At 40.8% G+C, this 27811-nt stretch overlaps 2 protein-coding genes across 9 annotated transcripts in view; one reads left to right on the forward strand and one right to left on the reverse strand.

Moving 5' to 3' along the window:
• Nucleotides 1-3004: 3004 nt before the first annotated feature.
• The window catches only part of LOC106087391 (CYFIP-related Rac1 interactor B), a 153575-nt gene continuing 128768 nt past the window's right edge, over nt 3005-27811 (reverse strand). For all 8 annotated transcript variants that reach the window (XM_059360379.1, XM_059360377.1, XM_059360371.1 and 5 more), the window contains exons 4-5: nt 11815-12077; nt 3005-3722 (exon numbers count right to left, since the gene is read on the reverse strand). In XM_059360379.1, the coding sequence (XP_059216362.1) occupies nt 3458-3722; nt 11815-12077 (528 nt within the window). In that variant the 3' untranslated portion in view covers nt 3005-3457. The remainder of the gene's footprint in view (nt 3723-11814; nt 12078-27811) is intronic.
• On the forward strand, nt 17716-18894 carry LOC106087392 (uncharacterized). The gene is made up of 2 exons (XM_013252419.2): nt 17716-17942; nt 18021-18894. Exons 1-2 carry the CDS (start codon nt 17931-17933, stop codon nt 18837-18839), a joined length of 831 nt encoding a protein of 276 aa, XP_013107873.2. The 5' UTR covers nt 17716-17930; the 3' UTR covers nt 18840-18894.

Raw genomic sequence — 27811 nt, forward strand, 5'->3', positions numbered from 1 at the left:
ATAGCTATTAACGCGAATGCGTAGACGTTTTATTGGCTGGGGCTGCAGGGTGGCGAAGACCCTGCGGTCGAAAAAATTGATTGTCCTGGGGCTCAATAAGCGACCTTAGGCCGTTTGTGCGAGTCACTGACTGGCACTGCGATGTCTGGTCGCTGGCATCGCGATGGGCCCGAGGAGGAATTGGAACTCTCTTCTGACATTCAACCCTTTCAACAATCTGGACTTCTGTAAGGGTTTGGAGTGCCTGGCGAGGCGAAACTTTAATAGATGAAGTTTTTCAATTTCTGTGGACGTGTGCGCCGGCATTTCGCTTCTCTCTCTTTCGAAGAAATAGACGTCTGCGGCCGAGGACATGATTCTTCTGGACTAAAGAAGCGACCTTGGGCTGTTTGTGGGAGTCTTTACTGGCCACTGCGATGTCCGGTCGCTAACAACGCGAGGGACCCGAGACGAGGAGGATTTCTGTCGGGTCTCTGGGGATGAGGGGAAGTTGGAACTCTCTTCAGACATTCGAACCTCGCAATATTAAGGACTTCTTTAAGGGCTTTCAGTTTCTGTGACGCCGACGTTTCGTTTCTCCTCTCCCGCCCTTTCTCTCTCTCACCCTTTCCCTCTCTCTCTCCTTTTTTCTCTCTCTCCCTTTTTCTCTCTATCTCCCTTTCTCTCTCTCTCTCCCTTTCTCTCTCTCTCTCCCTTCCTCTCTCTCTCCCCTTTTCTCTCTCTCTCCCTTTTTCTCTCTATCTCCCTTTCTCTCTCTATCTCCCTTTTTCTCTCTATCTCCCTTTACCTCTCTCCCTTTCTCTCTCTCCCTTTCTCTCACTCCCTTTCCTCTCTCTCCCTTTTTCTCTCTCTATTTCGTCTCCGCGCGCATGTGCCTTCTCCATGTGCTCAACAGAAAAATAGGTCCGCTGCCTAGAACCGATCGCTAGGCATAAGGCGTCGGAATGTGTGTTGCGTGGCATAAGTCTTCTCATTCGTGACGTAACGTTGTTTGTCAATAATGGGATTGGTCAGCTAATCAAACCAGAAAGTTTAAAGGAAATTCTTTTTAGACACGGACTTTTCGTATGTGAAATCGATTTTGGGCTAAGGTTTTTCTCTTCACCTACTGCAAATTTGCCCATGAACCTTCCAATAGAGAATAGTGGCAAACTTCTCTCATATCGATTCAAGTTTAAGCTCAATGAGAAGGGGTCTCCTTTTTATAGCCGAGTCCGAACGGTGGGCCTCAGGCGACACCTCTTTGGGCAAACGTTTTTACTTGGCATGGTACCTCACAAATATCGCCAACTATGGGAGGGGATAACCACCGCTGAAAACTATTTTTCTGATCTCCTCGCCAGAATTCGAACCCAGGCATTTAGCGTTCTAGGCAGACATGCTAACCTCTGCGCTGCGATGGCCTCTACTAGCTACTTTATTCAGAAATTCAAAACAAATGTTAACAGGCTCTACATACGGAGTAGCTGCAACGGCTGTCGTGACCAATGAGCGGTATCGAGCGGCATCGGATCTTGCTTAAAAACTTAGTGTCTATGGAATGCTCCATACGGAGTAATTGCAACGGCAGTCGTGGCCAATGAGCGATATCGAGCCGAGAGTCTCAGTGCGAGGCAGAGCGGCATAGGATCTTGCTTAAAAGCTGAGTGTCTATGATGCTCGATATGACAAGACGGGTTATTGGCGCTTTTAAATAACCAATGGCTACTCTGTTCCCGCGACGATCGGTTCTTTGCACCGGAAGGAGCTTGCCCATCTACAGAAGCTTGATGTGGATAGCCACCTTCATATGAAAATGTGGCTACAACAACAACAGCAACATGAGCTCCCATCTGTGTGGTCATCGTTATCACGAGAAGCTTAGCTGGGAGCTAACGGGCGCGTCCACGGTTGCGTATGGTGGCATGTTCCATACGGAGTAACTATAACTGCAGTTGCCGACAATCAGCGGCATCGAGTGAAGAGTCTCAGTGAGAGGCAGAGCTGCCCCGACTCTTGCTTAAAAACTGAGTTCCTATGATGGCCGATGTGAGAAGGCGAGTTATTGGCTCCTCTTAATAACGATCGGTTCTTTGCACCGGAAGGAGCTTGCTCATCTACAGAAGCTTGACGAGGATAGCCACCTTCATATGAAAATGTGGCTACAACAACAACAGCAACATGAGCTCCCATCTGTGTGGTCATCGTTATCACGAGAAGCTTAGCTGGGAGCTAACGGGCGCGTCCACGGTTGCGTATGGTGGCATGTTCCATACGGAGTAACTATAACTGCAGTTGCCGACAATCAGCGGCATCGAGTGAAGAGTCTCAGTGAGAGGCAGAGCTGCCCCGGCTCTTGCTTAAAAACTGAGTTCCTATGATGGCCGATGTGAGAAGGCGATTTATTGGCTCCTCTTAATAAACAAAGCTTGACGGGGATTGCTACCTATACAAGCAAATGTGTCTACCACAACCACCACAACAAGTCATCATTCCAAATTTCATCGAAATGGATTGAAGAAGTTAAGTCAAGGGGTTGGTCCATAAAGTGAGCTATATCCAAAGTATAGTACGATACAGACCATGTTTCTATAAACCCATAAAAAATCGTTTATTTACCAAGTTTTGGCCCAGTAGATGTATGTTTGGAGGAACTAGCAACATACAGGCAGATGAACTGACAGACATGGCTAAACGACATAGAGATCCATAAGCCATAATAGTATATCTTTGTGGGGTACATCGAAGACATAAAGATCCCTAATAACTCCCCTTCAAAAGTTAAATTTTTCTTAAAATACGGACTAGAGACCTTTTTTTTTGTAACAGCTTTCAAAGAATGCTTCTGTATTTGAAGTTTATGTTTTCTGCGCTTTAAGTAAATATTAATCCTTAGCCATCTGATATCCCTAGAAAATCGATATAAAAATTAGAAACTAATACAGACAGACACATTTCAAGATTAGACTAAGTTCTCTTAAATTTTACAAAAGTTAAAAAAAGTCTATGATAAAACTCTAATTGCTGGTGTTTGTTGTAACATTTCTTTATGTTGTTGCGGTGATGGGAAAACCTCAACAATTCTATTTATATATTAATTTTAAGGTAAAAAATCTTAAGACACAATAATAATAATAAAAATAATTAATTAATTATATATATATAAAACAAAATAATAATAAAAACACGTAAGCACGCACAATACATAAAATTATTTAGATTTTTCTTGTTTTCTTGTTTATTTTTTTTTTTATTTATTTTCTAAAAAATATAAAAGACGACCTACGACGTATACCCCCCTCGCTTGGGAGGGAGATGAGGTGGTGGTTATGTTAAAAAACAACCGGCACTTGATTGATAGCCGTCGTGCACCATTTGAACAGCACCTCCAATAAAAAATATATATTTTTTTATCGTCCTTTTTATATTCCGTTTGCTCTTGTTGTAGTTTTTGTTGCTTCTCTGCTGGACTTGTATATTATGCTGCCAGTAGATTTCTAATATTTTTTGGAGTATTCTCCTCATTCAAATGTTTTGTCGTATATCTCAGGGCATTTAGTAGTGGTTCTGCTCTAATGGCAGGTTGTGCCTGCAACAATCGCACACATCCTTTGACATCGACATGTGCACCGCGAGCAAATGCGCCTACCGGGTGAACATGATCGTAGAGAATTACTAGACCGACCATAACCCGCAGCACTAGCATTTGGGTTTCTTCGCGTTCTATTTGCTGTAAAAGTTTACTGGAAGCGAAAGAAACAATAAAAGAAATCAAATTAGATTAAACATTTTACCAAAAATCGGAATAAAGACCACAAGTAGCTGCAAGTTAAGTTAAAAATAAAAATTGGCTTCAATCACGAAATTAACTGAAACAATTAACTTTTAATTGAAATTGCTTCAAACACGAAAATGATAATATCACTCACAGTTTTTGAAAAGGCGATTGAAAACAAAAATTCAATTAAAACAAGTAAAAGCGTGGTAAGTTCGGCCGGGTCGAATCTTATATACCCTCCACCATGGATCGCATTTGTCGAGTTCTTTTCCCGGTATCTCTTCTTAGGCCAAACAGGATATAAGCAAAGATTTGCTCTGCCATTAGAGCGATATCAAGATATGGTCCGGTTTGGACCACAATTAAATTATATGTTGGAGACCTGTGTAAAATGTCAGCCAATTCGAATAAGAATTGCGCCCTTTGGGGGCTCAAGAAGTAAAATAGAGAGATTGTTTTGTATGGGAGCTGTGTCGGGCTATAGACCGATTCAGGCCATAATAAACACGTATGTTGATGGTCATGAGAGGATCTGTCGACCTCTAGAGGCTCAAGAAGTCAAGATCCCAGATCGGTTTATATGGCAGCTATATCGGGTTATGAACCGATTTGAACCTTATTTGGCACAGTCGTTGAAAGTAAGAATAAAATACGTCATGCTAAATTTCAGCCAAATCGGATAGGAATTGCGCCCTCTAGAAGCTCAAGAAGTCAAGTCCCTAGATCTGTTTATATGACAGCTATATCAGGTTATGAACCGATTTGAACCATACTTGGCACAGTTGTTGGATATCATAACAAAACACGTCGTGCAAAATTTCACTCCAATCGGATAAGAATTGCGCACTCTAGAGGCTGAAGAAGTCAAGACCCGAGATCAGTTTATATGCCAGCTATATTAGGTTATGTACCGATTTGCGCCATACTTAACACAGTTGTTGAAAATCATAACAAAACACCTCATGCAAAATTTCAGCCAATTCGGATAAGAAATGCGCCTTCTAGCGGCTCAAGAACTCAAGGTCCAAGATCGGTTTATATAGCAGCTATACCAGGTTATAAACCGATTTGTACCATACTTAGCACATTTGTTGGAAGTGATACCAAAACACCTCATGTAAAATTTCCGCCAAATCGGATAAAAATTGCGCCCTCTAACAGCTGAAGAAGTTAAGACCCGAGATAGGTTTATATGGCAGCTATATCAGGTTATGAACCGATTTGAAACATACTTAGCACAGTGTTTGGAAGTGATACCAAAACATAAGATGCAAAATTTCATTGAAATCGCACGAGATTTGCGCCCTCTAGAGGCTCAAGAAGTCAAGACCCAAGATCGGTTTATATGGCAGCTATATCAAAACATGGACCGATTTGGCCTATTTACAATACCAACCGATCTACACTAATAAAAAGTATTTGTGCAAAATTTCAAGCGGCTAGCTTTACTCCTTCGAAAATGAGCGTGCTTTCGACAGATAGACGGACGGACGGGGACAGATGGACGGACATGACTAGATCGAGTTAAATGGTCATGACGATCAAGAATATATATACTTTATAGGGACTTCGACGCCTATTTCGAGATGTTACAAACAGAAATTACGAAATTAGTATACCCCCATCCTATGGAGGAGGGTATAAAACGTTTATCTTTTATATTTATATAAAATCCAATTTGTGTTTGTTTGTCGGTTTGTTTGTTTGTTCCGTATAGACTCATAAACGGCTGAACTTTTTTGATATCGGGAGGGGGGGGCGGACCCTCCCCCTTACCCCAAAAGTACTACTCAAAAATAAAAGTGGACCGATCGGGACTATATTGGATTCAAAGAAAGTTATTTAAGAGTATGGTACGAATTTCATAACAAAAGTTGGTTCCAAGTACTTGGCGGCCCGCCCCAGCCCCAAAACCCCTTAAAATAGGTTTACTTGACGATCATGACAATATGGTACTCAAATGAAAGGTTTTCGGAAGTGGATTACGAATATGGTCAGGAAAGTCGAACCCAAAATCAAAGTGGACCGATAAGGACAATATGGGTATCAAATAAAAAGTATGCGGTAGTAGATAGCGAATCTGGCACACAAATTAATGTCGAAGTATAGGGGGTCAACCCACCCCCACAAAAACGCCCAATATGGGCACATTAGCCAATAGATATATATATGTCCCGTATAGACTGAAAAACGGCAGAACCGAACCCAAAACACCCTCCAAACGATTCATATTTACCGGCCATAGCAATATGGAAAACGGCAAAACCGAACCCAAAACACCTTCCCAACGATTCATATTTACTGGCCATAGCAATATGGGGCTCAAATTAAAGGGATTTGGAAGTGTAGCACGAATTTGATATCCATATTTGAGTCGAAATGTCTGAGGTGCCATCCCTTCCCTAATGAGAACATTACCCACCGGGAACCGAGAAGGGGCAAATTTGTCACACATCAATGAGTGCTTTTCGATTCAAATTTAAACTCAATAAGAAGGGACCTTTTCTTATAGCCGAGTCCGAACGGCGTCCCGCAGTGCGACACCTCTTTGGGGAAAATTTTATAAATAATCATGCATGGCATTGTACCTCGCAAATGTTGCCAACATTAAGAAGGGATAAACACCGTTTTGGCCGATGTTCTCGCCAAGATTCGAGCACGTTGCAGCGTCAAGGGCTACAATGGCACGAATTCGATATCCGCATTCAGGGCGAAGTGTCGAATGTTGGGAGGCTTAAAACAAATCAATTTCTAAAAAATTTCAACGAAATCGGGCAATAAATGCAGCTTTTATGGACTTCAGACCCTAAATCGGCCGACCGGTCTATATTGCAGCTATATTTAAATATAGTCCGATCTGAACCATATTAAGGTCTGATGTCGGGAGACTTAAATCAACTCACTGTTTCAAGTTTCAGCTAAATCAGGTAATAAATGCATTTTTATGGGCTTAAGACCCTTTATCGGCAGATCGGTCTATATGGCAGCTATACCCAAATATAGTCTGATACAAACCATATTAAGGTTGAATGTCGGTAGACATAAAACAACTCAATGTTTCAAATTTCAGCGAAATCGGATAATAAATGCAGCTTTTGTGGGTTTCAGACTCATTATCGACACATCAGTCCATATGGCAGCTATATCCAAATATATTCCGATCTGAACCATATTTGGGTTAATTGTTAAAAATTTCAGCGAAATTTGTTAAAAATTTCAGCGAAATCAGGCCATAAATACAGCTTTTATGGGTTTCACATCCTAAATCGGCAGATCGGTCTATATGGCAGCTATATCCAAACATGGTCCGATTTTACCCGTTCATAACATTAATCTGCGTGCAGCACAACAGACGTATCTGTGCCAAATTTCCGCTCAATATCTAAATTTTTGGAGACTGTAGAATGATTACAACAGACGGACGGACAGACACACGGACATCGTTAAATCGGCTTAGAATTTTATGACGATCCGAAATATATAGACTTTGTAGGGTTGGAAATGGATATTTCGATGTGTTGCAAAAGGAATGACTAAATGAATATACCCTCTGTCCTATGGTGGTGGGTATAAAAACGATTGACATTTTTGAAATTTTCAATTAATAATTTAATTGACCCAATTAATTAAGTTTGGCTGGGCCGAGCAATATCTGGTTATAGACCGATTTAGACCTTACTTGACACAGTTGTTGAGAGTCATAAAAGAACACTATATGCTAAATTTCTGTCAAATAGGATAAAAATCGCGCCTTGTAAGGGCTCAAGAAGTTTAATAGGTTAAAAATTGCGGCTTTTAAGCGCTCAAGAAGTCAAATCGGGAGATCGGTTTATGTGGGAGCTATATCATTTTCTTGGCCGATTTGGACCGTACTTGGCACAGTTATTGAGAGTCCTTACGGAACACTATGTGCTAAATTTCAGCCAAATCTGATCAAAATCGGGGATTGTAAGGATTGCAAGAAGTCAAATGGGGAGATGGGTTTATATGGGAGCAATATCAGATTATAGACCTATTTGGCCGATACTTGGCCCAGTTGTTAGAAGTAATACCAGACCACTAAGTGCAAAATTTCAGCCAAATCGGACAAAATTGCGGCTTCCGGGGATCACGTCGGGAGATCGGTGTATATGACAGCTATATCCAAATCTAAACCGAAATGGCCCATTTGCAATCCCCAACGACCTACATCAATAGTAAGTATCTATGCAAAATTTCAAGCGGCTAGCTTTACGCTTTCGACCGCTATCGTGATTTCGACAGACGGACAGACATGGCTAAATCGAGAATGTCGAAAATATATTGTATATACTTATGGGGTCCCGGGTTTTTCCCAAAATTTGCGGATGTCGGAGTTTGTTGATATAAATTTGATGAAATGTAGGACTAATGGGCCTTTAAAAAACACTTCCGTAATGCTACTAACAACGAGAGTTGCCTTTTATATTTCGGTATTGGGCAACCCATGTGTTGAGTTTAGGAGAATCGTACAGACTGATCTCCCTTCTCTCACCAGTAACTAAGACACTTGAGGCATTACTCCTCCCGAGTCTCGTAGGAGAATTTCCATTCGCCGAGATTCAACATGGATTTCGAAGATTGCATAGCACAACAACTGCTTTGCATGCCATCACCGCACACATTTGCCGTGGCTTCAATCAGCCCAGGCCATGTGATCGGACGGTCCTCGTGGCACTGTCTATCGAAGGCATTCGACACGGACAGTCATGCCAAACTATTTGAGGACATCGCCAACACGTCCCTTTAGCCAGGCTTGAAACGCTGGTTCGCGAATTATCTATATGGTCGCCAGTCGTTTGTGGAATTTCGAGATAAGAAGTCAAAACTCCGTAGAGTGAAAATGGGAGGTATCTCCGGCGCTGTTCAACCCGTAACTGTCTTCTATTCCATCCCCTCCAGGCGGCATATAGATCGTATCATATGCGGAAAATTGTACAATGATGGCATCAGGCGCCCACCCATTGGCGATACCTGCGATAGGTTAAAAGACTACCTCTACGAAATTGCCTATTATTTCCCTGTAAGAGATCTGAAGATATATGCCATGGAATTTTGAGCCACATTCTGGGTAAGGTGGGTAGGGAGTTGACTGTGATGGTCGATGAAGTAACAATGCCAAACATCAAGTGTCCCAAAATACTTGGTGTCACATTTTACAGCTCTTTCCAATTCTCCTCCCATTTCACTGCAATCTGCGATAAGGTCAGAAATAAAAACAAGGTTCTCAAGTCGCTTGGCGGCAGCACTTGGGGTGGTGACAAAGAAACCTTGTAAAGGGTGATTTTTTTGAGGTTAGGATTTTCATGCATTAGTATTTGACAGATCACGTGGGATTTCAGACATGGTGTCAAAGAGAAAGATGCTCAGTATGCTTTGACATTTCATCATGAATAGACTTACTAACGAGCAACGCTTGCAAATCATTTAATTTTATTACCAAAATCAGTGTTCGGTTCGAAATGTGTTCATTCACCGTAACGTTGCGTCCAACAGCATCTTTGAAAAAATACGGTCCAATGATTCCACCAGCGTACAAACTACACCAAACAGTGCATTTTTCGGGATGCATGGGCAGTTCTTGAACGGCTTCTGGTTGCTCTTCACTCCAAATGCGGCAATTTTGCTTATTTACGTAGCCATTCAACCAGAAATGAGCCTCATCGCTGAACAAAATTTGTCAAAATTTGAACACATTTCGAACCGAACACTGATTTTGGTAATAAAATTCAATGATTTGCAAGCGTTGCTCGTTAGTAAGTCTATTCATGATGAAATGTCAAAGCATACTGAGCATCTTTCTCTTTGACACCATGTCTGAACTCCCACGTGATCTGTCAAATACTAATGCATGAAAATCCTAACCTCAAAAAAATCACCCTTTAGACCACGTACAAAGCAATTAGCAGGTCAGTGTTAAGTTATGCAGCGCCAGTGTGGTATCTTCAGCTATGTGGCACGCAGAGTCACAATATTCAGATCTGTCAGAATGGCGCTCTTCAAACTACGACGGGCTGTCTCCTCAGTTCTCAAGTGGACCAACTTCATCAAGAGACAAAGAGCCTATCCGAGCGAAGACATAACTACTGCTATTTAAGCAATACCTTCGGGCTGTTATCGCAGGGACCAACTAAATCGTCATCTTGTGGATGGGTATCCACCGCCCAGAAGCCTCAAGGTTGATCTTCATTATGTAGGGCGAGAGGTTCAGCGTCACAAGAGAGGACCTCTAGATCAAACGGCATATCAAGTGGATCTGGGGAATATTCTTGCAGAAACGGTAGCAGATGCGGTGAATAGCTATCGGGTGAATGTTGTCCTTGGAAAACGACAGCCATCCATCGCACCTGAAAAAATTGACCTCCCCGGCAAACTAGAGTAGTTCTAGTTCAATTATGATCCGGCAGATGCACACACCTCAACTCCTATAGAGCAAGGATTGATGGCAAGGTGCAGGATGTGTGTCCCGATTGAAACCTGGGACCACACAACCCTGTTTAAATATCCAGCCAGACCTACTTGACTCAGATCCAGATCCCTCTGGATACCACCAACCTTAGTCGCAGATCTGGATCTGGATATTCAACAGAACCAAGCAAACGATAGATAGAACAACACAACACACTGCTGCAACAACATTAACAACCTTTTGAGGCCCATAAAACCAAAAATGGGGTAAGGGCCTGTATTACACTTGACTGCAACTAAAATTTGCATTGGCTGTAAAAAATTCCACCTTGTTTTAAAAAATGACTATGAATAGTTTATGAAAAGCTTAGAGGGAGTAGAAAATTAGAAAAATAGTCCCATTCTTACACCAAGCCCAAATTTTCGAGAGAAATGCCCCAAAATAAATGGGTTTAGGACCTGTATGACACTTGGCTGCAACTGAAAAAGTCCTATTTGAGGCGTTTTTGTGAATGGGGTGGACCCCCAGACTTTTGGTAGTCTCATTTGAGCCCAATATTACCATGGCTGTAACATTTTTTTGATTTAGGGGATGTTGTGGGTGTGATGGGCCGCATAACTGGATATCAGATTCGTTTTCTACTCTCAAATACCTTTTAATCCCATATTGTAGCGGTTGATCTAAATATCCATTTTGCGGGTTTTGGATGAGCAGGGCCTCCTTAGCTACCCCACCCCAAACTTGGATACTAAGTTTTTGCTTGAATGGCCTCACCAATCTTCAAGATCTGGGGTTTTTGAAAATAATGTAAGGAGGGAGGCTCTGCCCCCTTTCAGATACCAAAAAATAAAGTATCCCATTTTTACCACAAGACTATTCTCTGAGGAACACCCCTCATAAAAAACACCTACAAACGGATCGGTACAATATGGGAATTAAATGAAATGTCGGGCGGTTGGTCTGTCGCTACTGTAGTATCACAATGGACTTAAAAATTATCTAAGTGAGGCTATAAGGGACTGCCACTCTTGCCTAATTTAACTTATCCTGATGTTAAAGAAAATATTTTACTCATGCACGCTGGAGCACGACTTTTTTTATGTCGACTCACGTTCACGCACGCTCACGAGACGGAACTTTTACTCATGCACGCCCACACACAACTCGTGAGTCGTGATTGTGTGTCGTGATTGTCTCGTGAGTCGTGAGTGTCTCTTGATTTCCTCACGCGACGTGATTAGTTTCGTGAGCATGGTTTCACTCAATTACGCTCACGCACGAAGAATATTATTGGATTTGAATGTCAGTCACGAATCACGTGATTGACACGTGATTCAAGTGTGATAAGACAACTCACGTGTACGCCTCTACCTCTGCGTAAAGCGGCTAGTAACCGAGATTGATAGACGCATGGCCTTCAACTGAACCTAATCTAACCTAACAGTATTAAAAGTAACTGCGTCTTAGAAAAATACAATCAATGAATATTATTATTTTGGCGAGCTGCTCTTATTTTAAACACAACTGTGTGTAATGAATTTATGCCACATATACTCACATATATATTGGTTAATAATCTTTTAAACATAAAACAATTATTTATTGTTTTTGTTGTAAATTTTATACTTACGGATTTTCTAGCATTCTCAGACACACTTTTGCCATTGTGCCCAGTGTTTCCGTTGTGTTGTCAACATCATCGGCATTATCATGGACAAATTTGGAGGTAGCTTCACTTAATACTTTCAACATGGGCGTTGCATGGGCATAAAACAATGACATGCGATTGGCCAATTCCGTGCTGACCAGCATATTATTTGTGGCATCGATACGTTGCCGGCTGACGATACGTCTGTAGTAACTGAAGTCATTTTGTATCGCAGGTGTTTTCATCTGATGATACAAATTCCGACAGTAAAAAGGCATCGAGAAATAAAAAGAAAAAATACGAAAATAAAATTAGAGAATGATTAATAGTATAAAAAATAACAAAAACAATAGCAAGATACCACATAAAATTATTAATGCATATGAGATACAACCGCAATAATACTTCGGAGAATCTTCTATAAACATGTTTGTATTTAAGCGGTTGAAGATACGAGGTACGCTTAATCAGTATGGTAAACAAGACATATAAACAAACTTTGCGTTGATACCAAGTACTGTCGGATTTAGTTCCGGGATCGATACAGGATCGATCGATAATTAAAAAAAAATATCAATAATGCATTTACTTAAAAAATCTCTAATATGAAATACACTTAAAAATTCAAATCACACTTAAGTTTTGTATCATACTACAAATGATAGATAGGGTCGTTCTTTCGTCACCATGCCATTAGAATTCAAAACAGGGTGGAAAATTCGTATTCTACTCCGAAATACCTTCGAGCCGAATATTGTCATAATCGGTATATATAACCAATTGGGGGATTTTTGGGGTGGGGAGGCTCTAGACACTGGTAGTCAGATATGAATATTAGATTTGTGCACTTTTTCAAAATATCCTTCACTTAAGCCCATATTGTCATGATTAGTATACAACAAGTAAAAGCGTGCTAAGTTCGGCCGAATCTTATATACCTACAACCATGGATCGCATTTGTCGAGTCCTTTTCCCGGTCTCTCTTTTTAGGCAAACAACGGCAAACGATTCAAACCATAATTGAATTGAATGTTGGAAACCATAGTAGAAGTCATTATGTAAAATTTTAGACATTCGGATAAGAATTGCCCCCTTTAGGGACTCAAGAAGTAATATAGGGAGATCGGTTTATAGGGGAGACGTATCAGGCTATAGACCGATTCAGACAATATTTGACACATATGTTAAAGGTCATGGGAGAAGTCGTTGTACAAAATTTCATCAAATAATAATTGGGAGGCTACCGTGGCGCAGAGGTTAGCTTGTCCGTCTATGACGCTGAAAGCCTGGGTTCGTATCCTGGCGAGACCATCAGAAAAAAAATTTTCAGCTGTGGTTTTTCCCTCCTAATGCTGGCAACATTTGTGAGGTACAATGCCATGCAAAACTTCTCTCCAAAGAGGTGTCGCACTGCGGCACGCCGTTCGGACTCGCCTATAAAAAGGAGGCCCCTTATCATTGAGCTTAAAACTTAAATCGGACTGCACTCATTGATATGCGAGAAGTTTGCCCCTGTTCCTTAGTGGAATGTTTATGGGCAAAATTTGGAATTTGCATAATTGGGCACTCTAGAGCCGCAAGAAGTCAAGATCCCAGATCGGTTTATATGACAGCTATATCAAGTTATAGACCGATTTGAACCATATTTGGCACAGTTGTTTTGGAAGTCATAACAAAACACGCTAAATGTCAGTCAAATCGGATAGGAATTGCTCCCTCTAGAGGCTCAAGAAGTCAAGACCCCAGATCGGGTTACATGACAGCTAGATCAGGTTATGGACCGATTTCAACCCTACTGAGCATAGTTTTTGGAAATTATAAAAACACCTTATGCAAAAATTTCAGCCAAATCAGATAAGAATGGCGCCTTCTAGTGGCTCAAGAAGTCAAGATGCAAGATCGGTTTATATGGCAGCTATATCAAAACATGGACCTATGTGGCCCATTAACAACCGCAACTGACCTACACTAATAAGAAGTATGTGTGCAAATTTTCAAGCGTCTAGCCTTACTACTTCGAAAGTTAGCGTGCTTTCGACAGACAGACGGGCGGAACGGACGGACATGGCTAGATCGACTTAAAATGTCATGACAATCAAGAATATATGTACTTGATGGGGTCTTAGATGAATATTTCGAGGAGTTGTTTTTAGCGTCCTCACATCCGACTCAAATGTGGTTCAGATCGGATATAACTGTCATATAGACCGATCTGGCGTTTTGGGGTTAAAAGCCCGTAAAAGTTGAATTTTTTCCGATTGCGCTGAAATTTGAAACAGGAAGATGTACTAGGGGCCCCCATATTCAAACCGCATACAGTCGGCACCACCCGACTTTTGCCTCATTTCGCTGAAATTTCAAAAAGGAAGTTATGCTAGGGGCCCCGATATTCAAACCCAATATGGCTCATATCGGACCCTATCTACATTTAGCTGCCATATAGACCGGTATGACGGTTTAGGGTCTTAGGCCCGTAACAGGCGCATTTGTTATCTGAGTTTTATGAAATTTGAAATAGCGAGTTTATGGGGGCATCCCGATATTCGACTCAAAAATGGTTCAGATCGGTCTATATTTTGATATAGCTGCCATATAGAGCGATCTGCCGATTAAGGGTCTAGAGCCCATGAATGCTGCATTTAAAATCCGATTTCGCTGATACTTGAAACAGTCAAATGGTTTTAAGCCCTTCGTCATCAAACCTAAATATGATCCAGATCGGACAATTTTTAGATATAGCTGCCATATAGACCGATCTGTCGATTGAGAGTTTGGGGTTCTTAAGGGTCTTAAGCACATAAAAGCTGCATTTATCCACTGATTTCGCTGGAATTTGAAATAAGAAGTTGTATTAGGGGCTCCGGTAATCAAACCGAATATGGCCCATATCGGACCCTATTAACATATAGCTGCCACATAGTCCGATCCGCCGATTAAGGGTCTTAAATCCATAAAAGCTGCATTTATTACCCGATTTCGCTGGAATTTGACACAGTGACTTGTTTTAGGCCTCCCGTCATCCTAACGGGATATGGTCCAGGTCAGACTATAATAAAGCTTGCATATAGACCGATCTTTCAATTTAGGGTCTTAATCCCATTAAAAGCGGATTTGTTGCCCGATTTCGCTGAAACTGTGACTTGTATAAGAGTTCTCGGGACCTGAATGAGATATGATCCAGACCAGCTTATATTTGGATATAACTATGGATATGGTGCACAGATAAAAATAATTTTGAAAAACAACAACTTTGGTCGAAAAAAACAACTACGAAAATTGTTAATTTTCTTGCAACAATTTATTTTGAATCTCAATGACCCAAAGTACAAATTTGTTGTTGAAAGGCACTCTTTGCAAGCCAACATTTAACAACAACAACAATATATCTATAAGTAAGGCAAAAAACCACCTAACCAGCCAACGCATGTGCTTTGCTTCGGGTGGTGGTGTTTTTGGTTTTTTTTTGTTCGGCTCGCGCTCTCGTTTGTTTTACTGCTGCTCTCGGGTTTTTTCTCTGTCACCCTTAAAAAGAAATTTTAATAATTTTGGTGCCGTAGGGTATTAAACTCATGATCTTTTGTCTGGTGGTCTTGCACGCATTCTCTAGCCTACCGACATCATTTTTATACCCTCCACCATAAGATGGGGGGTATACTAATTTCGTCATTCTGTTTGTAACTACTCGAAATATTCGTCTGAGACCCCATAAAGTATATATATTCTTGATCGTCGTGACATTTTATGTCGATCTAGCCATGTCCGTCCGTCTGTCCGTCCGTCCGTCCGTCCGTCTGTCTGTCGAAAGCACGCTAACTTCCGAAGGAGTAAAGCTAGCCGCTTGAAATTTTGCACAAATACTTCTTATTAGTGTAGGTCGGTTGGTATTGTAAATGGGCTATATCGGTCCATGTTTTGATATAGCTGCCATATAAACCGATCTTGGGTCTTGACTTCTTGAGCCTGTAGAGTGCGCAATTCTTATCCGATTGGAAAGAAATTTTGCATGACGTGTTTTGCCATGATATCCAACAACTGTGCCAAGTATGGTTCAAATCGGTCCATAACCTGATATAGCTGCCATATAAACCGATCTTGGGTCTTGACTTCTTGAGCCTCTAGAGTGCGCAATTCTTATCCGATTGAAATGAAATTTTGCAGGACGAGTTTTCTTATTATATCCAACAACAGTGCTAAGTATGGTTTAAATCGGTCCATAACCTGATATAGCTACCATATAAACCGATCTTGGGTCTTGACTTCTTGAGCCTCTAGAGGGCGCAATTTTTATCCGATTGGAATGAAATTTCGCACGACATGTTTTGTTATGATATCCAACAACTGTGCCAAGTATGGTTCAAATCGGTCCATAACCTGATATAGCTACCATATAAACCGATCTTGGGTCTTGACTTCTTGACCCTCTAGAGGGCACAATTCTTATCCGATTTGAATGAATTTTTGCACGAAGTATTTCGTTATGATATCCAACAACTGTGCCAAGTATGGTTCAAATCGGTTCATAACCTGATATAGCTGTCATATAAACAGATCTGGGGATTTGATCTCTTGAGCTTCTAGAGGGCGCAATTCCTATCCGATTTGGCTGAAATTTTGCATGATGTATTTTATTTTTACTTTCAACAACTGTGTCAAATAAGGTTCAAATCGGTTCATAACCTGATATAGCTGCCATATAAACCGATCTGGGATCTTGACTTCTTGACCTCTAGAGGTCGCAATTATTATCCGATATGCCTGAAATTTTGTACGATGGATCCTCTCATGACCATCAACAAACGTGTTTATTATGGTCTGAATCGGTCTATAGCCCGATACAGATCCCATATAAATCGTTCTCTCTATTTTACTTCGTGAGCCGCAATGGGCGCAATTCTTACACGAATTGGCTGAAATTTAATTGTGGTCCGAACCGGACCATATTGATATCGTTTAAATAGCAGAGCAACTCTTTTCTTATATCCTTTTTTGCCTAAGAAGAGATGCCGGGAAAATAACTCGATAAATGCGATCCATGGTGGAGGGTATATAAGATTCGGCCCGGCCGAACTTAGCACGCTTTTACTTGTTTTATGATGAAATAAATCAATAAGTACTGCTGCACAGTAATAAGTGTCGCAATTAATTAAACTAAAAAAAGTTAAAAACACTCTAAAAATGTAATGTCTTCGATTCAATGCTAAAATTCGTTGAGATTTTCACAAATTTGGTAGTTGGTTTTTTCCAAGAGTTATTTTTTCTGTGTGGGCGAGTTGTTACTAAATAAGATGATGAATATATCCATGGTGGTGAGTACTTAATACCTTTTTTACTTGTTTTAAATTGCCATATAACTGTTGCCTTTCTCCTTCGGCTTTTCATACTACCCTCGTATACAGTCATAGTTACAGATTAATTAATTTCAAAAATAAACAAAAAATAGTGTACAAAAATGTAAACAAAATTTTAAAATTGAAAATGTTCAGAGGAAAGATTAACGTCAAGACGGACAAAGGCATGACGGACGAATAATTGACCAAGTGTGTACACTGTACAGTCTAGGTTAGAATGGATGAGAAAACAGATTTTGTGGAGGGGGGGGGTGGCCAAAGAAAGACGTGCAAAAGATTATCAGCAGGAAAAAAGGAAAACATTACGTGAGTTGACAATTAGAGTTGTGAATTAAAACAAATTAGCCCTGCAACGCGTTTATGCGTAATTTTTAGATGTTCACAGAGCATAAACATGCAAGTACCTAAATGATCAATTACTGCGACATAGAGAAGGGGTAAACGGTCAACCTGGTGTAGCGAAACACCAGTAACGACAAATATTTTCCATATGAAATATTTTGAAATTGACGTTTCTATTTTTTCTGTGTCGCGTTCAGGGAAAAACGTGAGGTTTTTGTTTGAGATCATCGAAACATTTGAGCAAAGCTTATGGCGATTAAACAACTCCGTTGTCGTCTCCTCCCTACATTTCCCAAGTTAACGTATGAAGCCCACAAGGTTCTAAGTTTTTATATATAAGTAGTGATTTGTTATGTTGCCTCTGAATCAGTTTTCTTATGGATTTTGCTTCAACAACATCGCATCAATATGATTAGCCAAGTAAGTGTTCGTTTGCTGGGTGGTTTTTCCAATTGCACAGTGGGAATTTAAAATTCAATTTGATTTATGCGATTACAGAACAACTATGGCTTCCTGTTGGCTATGGCTTTGCTGGTTTGTGGACCAGCGGAAGCCCAGTTATCTCAATATGGTTCCTATGGCGCTGTAGAAAAATTTCCCCAAATGCCTCAGAATGGAGTGAAGAGAAATAATCCATTTGGACTAAATGGGCAAGTTTCATATTTTCCTTCACAGAATGTGGGTGCTATATCATCACCCGCCTTGCATTCGAAGGAAAGTGTGAATTATGTACCTTTACATCAATATCAGTATGTTTCATCCTCACCCACGACACCCACACAAATGCTGTGGACTGGTCCACCCATTGTCGTTGGAGATGATTACTATTACATTGAACGTAATGGCGGTCAGCGGCAGCAATCAGGAAATCCCCCATCATTACAGACAACACGTAGAACTTCTAAGAATTTAGCATTGCCAGGTTACTCCAATCACCAACAAGTAGTGCCACCCTCACAATTCAATTATGGCAATCAAGTGATTTATCACAGTGATGTGAGGCGACATCAAATTCTCACATCACCGGAAGACGCATTTAAACCATTGGCTACTGTTGGCTTCCCCATGACCAAAGAGGACGCACAACAATATCAGGAAGCTTCCGAGCAGCAACAACAGGCGAATTTTTACCATAGCAACCATAGAGAAGCAGAACCTTTTGATATTCTAAATGCAAATCTGAATTATCTTCGAGCTGTAGCAAGTTCAGCTGACAGTGATGATCGATTAGCGAATAAAAATGAAAAGGTTGATTATGATGAACATTTTAAAGAGTATTTAAGAAAAAACCCATATAGAATTAGACCTTTATATTGATGTAAACTAAGAGAGGACTATTGTAAGAGAAATAAATTTAAGAGGAAAAAGTCAACATGGTACATTATGATTATTGTGGCACATTATGTGGCGCCGAGTTTAGCATGAAGGCCTATGACGATGAACACCTGGGTTCATTAGAGAAAATGTCAGCGATTTGTTGAGATTTTTACACGTCTGTGAGAAAGAGGTCTAGGTATAAATCCGTGCAAGTAGTTTTTTCAGCAGGAGATACAAGTTGTCTACAGTGGAACCTGTCTCCTTGAGTGGAGAGAATGTTCCATTTACAGAAAGCGCAAAATACAATGGGACAGGAAATTGAACTTCAAATCCAACATTTTGGAAAGGACGAGAAAGGCAACTCTTGCCCTATACACCTGCAAGAGAGCCTTTGGCAAAAGTTGGGGGTTTAGATCGCGTGCCATGCGTTGGGTATATACTGCAGTTGTCATACCTATTATGCTATATGGTGTTGTGGTCTGGTGGACGGTGCTTCAAAAGTCCACCTACTGCTTAATACTTAACCGCACCCAAAGGATGGTTCGTTTGTGCATCACAGCCGCACTGAGGACGACACCATCTGATGAACTGAATTTAATGCTACATCTTATGCCTCTGGACATTGTGGCTACCCAAATTGCTGCGTTCACTGCCGTGAGCTTAAGGGAGCTTTCTAATTGATCATGGGGCGGCTATGGACACTATGTTATCCTTGATATGATATCCGATGTTCCAGGCAGTGTGGAAAACACCCTACCTTAGCCGCTTTTTGATAAAAATTACTGTACGATTATTCCTGATAGAACCGATTGGAATTGCTATATCCCTGGTAATAGAAGTTACATAAACTTCTATACTGATGGTCCCAAACTAAACGACCAGGTGGGCTTTGGGGTGTACTCTAAAGATCTAGAACTGGTCATGCCAAAAAGGTTACCCGAAAACTGCAGTGTGTACCAAGCAGAGATCTTTGCAATTAAAGAAATGGTGAAATGGCTAAGATATAATGTCATTACGACGATTGGCATAAATATCTTCTTAGACAACCAGGCAGACAGTTTATCGCTGGAACACGTATTTCGGAACACAAAAATCGCCCTCGAATGGCGCAGGTCTTGCAACGAGATGACTAAAGAATTAAAAATTCACATGTTCTGGGTGCCGGGCCACAGAGATATCCCAGAGAATTGTAAAGCGGATGAGCTTGCGAGACTAGGAACTACCCTACACATTCCAGGGATTCTGGAATCTGTGGTTATGCCCCTAGCGATATGTAAGCTAAGTTTTCAGGATCAGGCCCGAAGGACATCGAATAATAGTTGGTCACAAAGAGAAGACTGAAATCTGCCTGTTCACGAGGAAGATGAAGGTGAGCCAATTTGATGCATTCTATATTTAAATATAGCTGCCATATAGAGCGATCTGCTGATTTAGGGTCTTGAGCCCATGAAACCTGAAACAGTGAGTTATTTTAAGCCTTTCGTCATCACACCTAAATATGATTCATATCGGACAATTTTTAGATATAGCTTCCATATAGACCGATCTGCCGATTGAGAGTTTTAAGCCCATAAAAGCCACTTTTTTTGTACGATTTTGCTAAATTTGATATAGTGAGTTGGTTTAAGCGTCCCGACATCCGGCTCAAATGTGGTTCAGATCGGACTATATATATAGGTGCCATATATATAGATTTGTCCATTTAGGGTCTTAAGCCCGTAAAACCACATTTTTCGTTCGATTTTGCTGAAATTTTTAGGAAGTTGTACTAGGCGCCCCGATATTCAAATCGAATATGGCCCATATCGAACCCTATTAACATATAGCTGCCATATAGACCGATCTGACGATTAAGGGTCTTAAGCCCATAAAAGCTGCATTTATAACCCGATTTCGTTGGAATTGGACACAGTGACTTGTATTAAGCCTCCTGTCATCTAAATCAGACTATATTTAGATATAGCTGCCATATAGACCGATCTTCCAATTTAGGGTCTTAATCCCATAAAAGCGGATTTTTTGAGATAGGGATTCAAATGAGCTATGGATATCAGATAACTGTATGAGACCCTAAATTTTGCACTCAATGGCCAAAGCAATTGCTTGTTACGCATGCCAACTAAAAACAATCTAGGCTAGAAACACACGCACATATACGATAGAGTGAGAGATGCTCGAACGTTTTAGTAATGTGTAGATGTGTTTTTCAATTTGATTGTGGGACAGCGTGTGTTATTTGCTAATGAGCAGCACTCAGATGAGTTGGATATGAAGCCACTTTTTGCACTTGCTTTATTATTTGTGGATGAGAATGGCTTTTATCAGTGACGTACGTGCGTCTGTCTCCGTCTGTTCAAATGTGACAAACCTATTTTCATTTTTTACCCACCACCATAGGATGGGGTTATACTAATCTAGTCATTCTGTTTGTAACACCTCGAAATATTCGTTTAAGGCTACATAGACTATATAAATTTTTGATCGTCTCGACGCTCTGAGTTGATCTAGCCATGTCCGTCCGCCTGTCGAAATCACGATAGAGGTCGAACGGGTAAAGCTAGCCGCTTGAAAATTTTGCATAGATTCTTAATATTGATGTAGGTCGTTGGGGATTGCAAATGCGCCATATCGGTTCAGATGTAGATATAGCTTTCATATAAACCGATCTCTCGATTTGACTTCTCGAGCCCCTGGAAGCCACAATTTGACTTTTAACAACTGTGCCAAGTACGGTCTAAATAGATATGAGTTCTTGAGCCACTGGAAGCCTCAATTTTTGTCCGATTTGGTTGAAACTTTGCAGGTGGCGTTCTGATATGACTTCAGTGCTAAGTACGGTCCGAATCAGTCTATAACCTGATAAAGCTCTCATATAAACCAATTTCCCGATTTGACTTCTTGAGCCACTGGAAGCCACAGGTAAGGTAAGGTAAGGTAGTTTAAGTGCCCCCCTTACTCTCATTTTCAGAAATGCCATATCTCGGCGATGGGTAGTGCGATTTAAGCGAAATTTTGTGTGCTCTCTTATAAAGGGTGATTTTTTTGAGGTTAGGATTTTCATGCATTAGTATTTGACAGATCACGTGGGATTTCAGACATGGTGTCAAAGAGAAAGATGCTCAGTATGCTTTGACATTTCATCATGAATAGACTTACTAACGAGCAACGCTTGCAAATCATTGAATTTTATTACCAAAATCAGTGTTCGGTTCGAAATGTGTTCAAATTTTGACAAATTTTGTTCAGCGATGAGGCTCATTTCTGGTTGAATGGCTACGTAAATAAGCAAAATTGCCGCATTTGGAGTGAAGAGCAACCAGAAGCCGTTCAAGAACTGCCCATGCATCCCGAAAAATGCACTGTTTGGTGTGGTTTGTACGCTGGTGGAATCATTGGACCGTATTTTTTCAAAGATGCTGTTGGACGCAACGTTACGGTGAATGAACACATTTCGAACCGAACACTGATTTTGGTAATAAAATTCAATGATTTGCAAGCGTTGCTCGTTAGTAAGTCTATTCATGATGAAATGTCAAAGCATACTGAGCATCTTTCTCTTTGACACTTTGACTTTGTAACCTAAAAACAAAAATTTGGCCTCCTCAGCCTCCCCACCCGTAAAACCTACCAAATATATATTTAAACCAATCATGACAATATGGGACTCAAATGATAAGTATTTATGATAAGAAAACGTTTCTGATATCCAATTGTCGGACCAAGTGTTTGGGGACCACCCCAACCCCCAAAACCCCCTAAAACGGACATATTTACCCACCATGGCAATATATGACGCAAATGAAAGGTATGTGCGAGTAGAATACTTATCTGACATCCAAGTTTCTGGGGGTCCATCCCTTCTTTAAAACACCCCCAAATATGACTTATTTTTTGACCCTGGCAATATGGAGCTCAAATAAAAGGTACTTGAGAGAAGAATACGAATCTGATATCTCACAAACCGCAATTATTAACTGACCATCGCAAAAAGGGGCTCAAATAAAGATATTTGGGAGTAGAATACAAATCTGATATCCAAATCTGGGACCATATATTAAGGGCACCTTCCCCTCCCCAAAACATAATGGGTACAAATTTACCGACCATGGCAATATGTGGCTACAATGAAAGGTATTTGAGATTAGAAAACGAATTTGATGAACAATTTTAAGGCCAAGTGTTTGGGGGACGCCTCATCCCATAAACCAATGGCAATATGGGGTATAAATAAATGGTATTTGAGAGTAGAGCACGATGCTGATATTTTTTTTGAGGTCTAAGTATCTGGGGACCACCGCACGCCCAAAAACACTCCTAAAGCGGGCATACATATTTACCAATCATGGCAATATGGGGCTCAAATTAAAGGTATTTGGGAGCACGAAATTCATACCCACTTTCGGGAGTCCACACCACCCTGGGGAATCCACACCGCCCTGGGGGATACACACCACCCTGGGGGTCCATACCACCCTGGGGGTCCACACCAACCTGGAGGATCCATACCACCCTGAGGGGACCACAAAACCCGACCCCTAAAATCCTCATGGAAATATCGAGCTCAAATAAAGTCTGCTAAGAACGGAGGATACATTACATGCAAACTTAAATGACCCTAAGCCATCCGAGCAAATTCATGGACCAATAGAGAGAATATGGGATTCAGATAAAGGCATTTATATTGTTATACTGTTAGCCAAGCGGTATACATGTACTATTTTCGTGGGATGGTATTTCACTAAAAGCTCTTTAATTATCCAAAATAAATATTCAAAGGATAATTTTGTTCCCGCGCAGCGGAGCGGGCCCGTTTCAGCTAGTCTCCCATATAAACCGATCTGCCGATTTGACTTCCTGAGTCCTTACAAGGCGCAATGTTTTACCGATTTGGCTGAAATTTTGTATTCGTTGTTCTATTGACTTCCAATAACTGTGCCTAGTATGGTCCAAATCAGTATATAACCTGATATAACTTCCATATAAACCGGTCTCTCGATTATCCTTGCTCGGTTCCTAGAAGTTTTATTCTTTTTGGCTTGACAGAAGTTTATTAAATTTTCCATGAACATTCTATTAAGGGACAGGGGATGCAAATGCAAATTTTTCCCATGAACATGCCACTGAGGAGCAGGGGCAAATTTCTCACATATCAATGAGTGCAGTCCGATTCAAGTTTAAGCTCAATGATAAGGGGACTCCTTTTTATAGCTGAGTCCGAACGGTGTCCCGCAGTGCGACACCTCTTTGGTGAGAAGTTTTACATAGCATAGTACCTCACAAATGTTGCCAGCATTAGGAGGGGGAAAACCACCGCTGAAAGTTTTTCTGATGGTCTCGCCAGGATTCAAACCCAGGCGTTCAGCCTTATAGTCTGACAAGCTAACCTCTGCGCTACGATGGCTTCCAAGGGGAACAGGGGATACTTCTTTCATGCAGTATCCCCAGTCCGATTAAAGTTTAAGCTCAATGGTGAGGGACCTCCTCTTTTATGCCGAGTCCGAACGGCGTGCTGCATAGCGACACCACTTGATAGAGAAGTTTTAATATGGCAAGATGTCTTACAAATGTAGCCAGGATTAGTAAGGGGATAACTAGGGCTGAAAATGTTGTTGATGTTAACAACTGGATTTGAACCCAGGCGTTCGGCGTCATCATAGGCACACATGCTAACTTCTGCGCCACGGTGGCTTCTTATTGACAGAAGTTTGGTATGTAGAATAAAATTATGCCCTTTAACTAAATTTAGTTGGTATACATTTTTAGAAGAATCCGTGGAGGTGAGTTCCCAAGATCCGGCCGTACTTTGAACGCTTTTACTTGTTTTAAGCTAACGTAATGCTGGTGACATTTGTGAGGTTTCAACCGTGTAAAACATCTCTACTAAGTAATGTCTCATTGAGCTTATACTTGAGTTGGCCCCAACTTATTGATGGGAGAGAAGTATCCTCGCTGTTCCTTATTGAAGTTTCATGTTATTCTGGCCCTAAGGAACAATAAGGGGAAATCTCTTTAAAACTCAAATACATGAATTAAGATTTCCAAAGATTTTTTTTTAGTAATTCACTTCCTTTTCTCAAAATTTAAATTTGCTATATACTGTCCACATTTGAAACTCGTAGCTATATGTCCTTTATATATCCATGAATTGGTATATTTGTAAATAATCTTCCAACACAACCATGCAGTGAAAGCAGGCTGAATTATCCCCTGCATCTGCTCCATCTGCAATGGAGATATGTATGTAAAGTCAACCAAAGGCAAATGCACATAAAAATGTCCTACTGCGTAGTAGTACATGAATAGGTGCTTGCAGTAATCTTTATCGATTTATTGTCCAAGTATGTTTGCTCAAGTCTACACCAATCGAATGAAGGGGATATTTATGCTCTTGCCACCTCATAAAAAAAATGTACGTGAATCACCCATTGCAATGTTAAATGCCACCACAACAATGGCATGCCTGTCAGTTGAGGATATCTAACATCGAAGACTACAAAACAGGAAGCATTTTAACACGTTCTCGACACGAACCATCATAATGGCCCTTCGATAAAAAGGGTAACGAGAGCCGTTTTCATGTGACATGTTACTTCAACACTTAATGTGGGTAACACTTACAATAGACAGTGATTTGAGGCGGTGAAGCAGGAAAGTGTTTAACCATAAAGTAAAATTGTTTTCGATTAATGTCTAGAATTTAAAAATTTTGCCCTCTAGGAATAAACCAAAGATTTAGGTCAACGTTTGCTGTGTAACAAATACGCCCATGAACATTCCATTATGGTACAGGGGTAAACTTCTATCAATGAGTGCTGTCCGAATCAAGTTTAAGCTCAATGATAAGAGAGCCGAGTCCAAATGGCGTGCCGCAGCGCGACACCACTTTGGGGAAAAGTACCTCACAAATGTCGTCAGCATTATGAGGGAATAACCACCACCGCTGAAAATTTTCCTGATGTTCTCGCCAGGATTCGAACCCAGGCGTTCAGCGTCATGGGCGGACATGCTAATCTCTACAATCTCCTCCGTTTGCTGTGTTACTTCTATATTATTAGAATTTTTCCTTTCCTTGTTTTTGCCAAAGATACCACGGTGTTGCATTGGATATCAGCTAAAGCACAAAACATTTCTAATCAGCTTCATATTGTCTAAAACACCCAAAGGACCATGCACCAAGATGGGCTATAATTGTGTGGGTTGCTAGGATGAATATGTGAATGAAGATGCCTTGCAGCGGTATAATGAATGCGTCAAGCTCAATTGGAACCCAAGGGGTGACAGAATGTTTTCGATTGTAGCTAACTTATCTGCTTTATCACCCTTGCAATGAATGAAACTTGGCATGCTTGGGGAAGTATTGGTAGGTAGGATTGAATGCAGCTGCATATTGAAATGGTTTCCATTTGATTTTTTTTAAGTTTTGTACAAATATTGGAATAACTGAGTGTCTATATCATAAGAGGCAACCACAGCGCAGCGTTTAGCAAGTCCGTCTGAAGCTGAAAGCTTGGTATTGAATACTGGCGGTAACATCAGAATTTGTTTAGTGGTTATCTCTTTACTAATGCAATGTAAGCAACATTTGTTAGGTCATGGTGCCACCGTTGCTCAGTTCCTCTTTGACGCTGAACGCTTGTTTCCTAATCCCGGCAGGAACATCAGAAAAAAATTGTCAGCTGTGGTTATCTTATATATAAAAATCAATTTGTGTTTGTATTATAGATTTATTTGTTTGTTTGTTTGTTTGTTGTGTTCCTTATAGACTCAGAAACGGCTGAACCGATTTTCTTGAAATTTTCACAGATGGTGTATAATGACCCCGTGGTGAAAATAGGGGGGGGGGGGGCCTCCCCCTTACCCCAATTTTCAGAAACGCCATAACTCGGAGATGTGTGGTGCGATTTAAGCGAAATTTGTGTGCTCTCATATAGTACCCTAAAAATAAAAATTTGGTATCCAAATTTCGGGTGGGGTACCAAGGGGGGGGGGGGTGCCCCACCCTAAAACCTACCAAACATTTAGACCAATCACGACAATATGGGACTCAAATGAAAGGTATTTAGGATAAGAAAACGTATCTGATATCCAATTGTCGGACCAAGTACTAGGGAGACCACCCCAACCCCCAAAACAACCCTAAATCGGACATATTTACCGACCATGACAATATGGGACTCAAACGAAAGGTATTTGCGAGTAGAATACGAAACTGATATCCAAATGTGGAATCAAGTTTCTGGGGGTCCACCCCTTTCCCAAAACACTCTCCAAACAGGACATATTTAGTGACCATGGGAATATGGGGCTTAAATAAGAGGTATTTAAAGGTAGAATACGAATCTGATATCCAAATATAGGACCAAGTGTTTGGGGGGGCCGTCTGTCACCAAAAACATCCCCCAAAGGGCACAAATTTACGACCATAGCAATATGGGGCTCAAATGAAAGGTCTTCGGGAGTAAAGCACGAATTTGATATCAATATTCGGGAAAAGTGTCTATGGGGCCACCCCACCCCCACAACACCACCCAAATAGTAAGTATTTGCTGACTATTGCAAAATGAGACTCAAATAAGAGGGGTTTTTAGAGTAAAACACGAATCCGATATATATTTTCAAGGCCAACTCACTGAGTGGCCGCCCATCCCATAAAACACCCCATAAGCCGGTCATGTTTGCCGGCTTTGGAAATATGGGGCTCAAATTAAAGGTATGTAGGAGTGGACCACGTATCTGATATTAACATTAGGTGCCAACTGTCTAGCGGACGACCCACCACCATAACAACCCCCAAGTAGGACGTATTTGCTCACCAAGACAATTTGGGTTTTAAAGAGAGTGGAACTAAATATTCATAGTTTTTAGGGCCAATACCCCAAACCGGACATATTTGCTGACTTTTGCAATAAAGAGTTTAAATGAGATTAGAAAACGAATTTGATATCCAATTTTGAGGGCAATGGCAATATGGG

The sequence above is a fragment of the Stomoxys calcitrans genome, chromosome 1, assembly GCF_963082655.1.
Source record: "Stomoxys calcitrans chromosome 1, idStoCalc2.1, whole genome shotgun sequence".
Taxonomy (NCBI): domain Eukaryota; kingdom Metazoa; phylum Arthropoda; class Insecta; order Diptera; family Muscidae; genus Stomoxys; species Stomoxys calcitrans.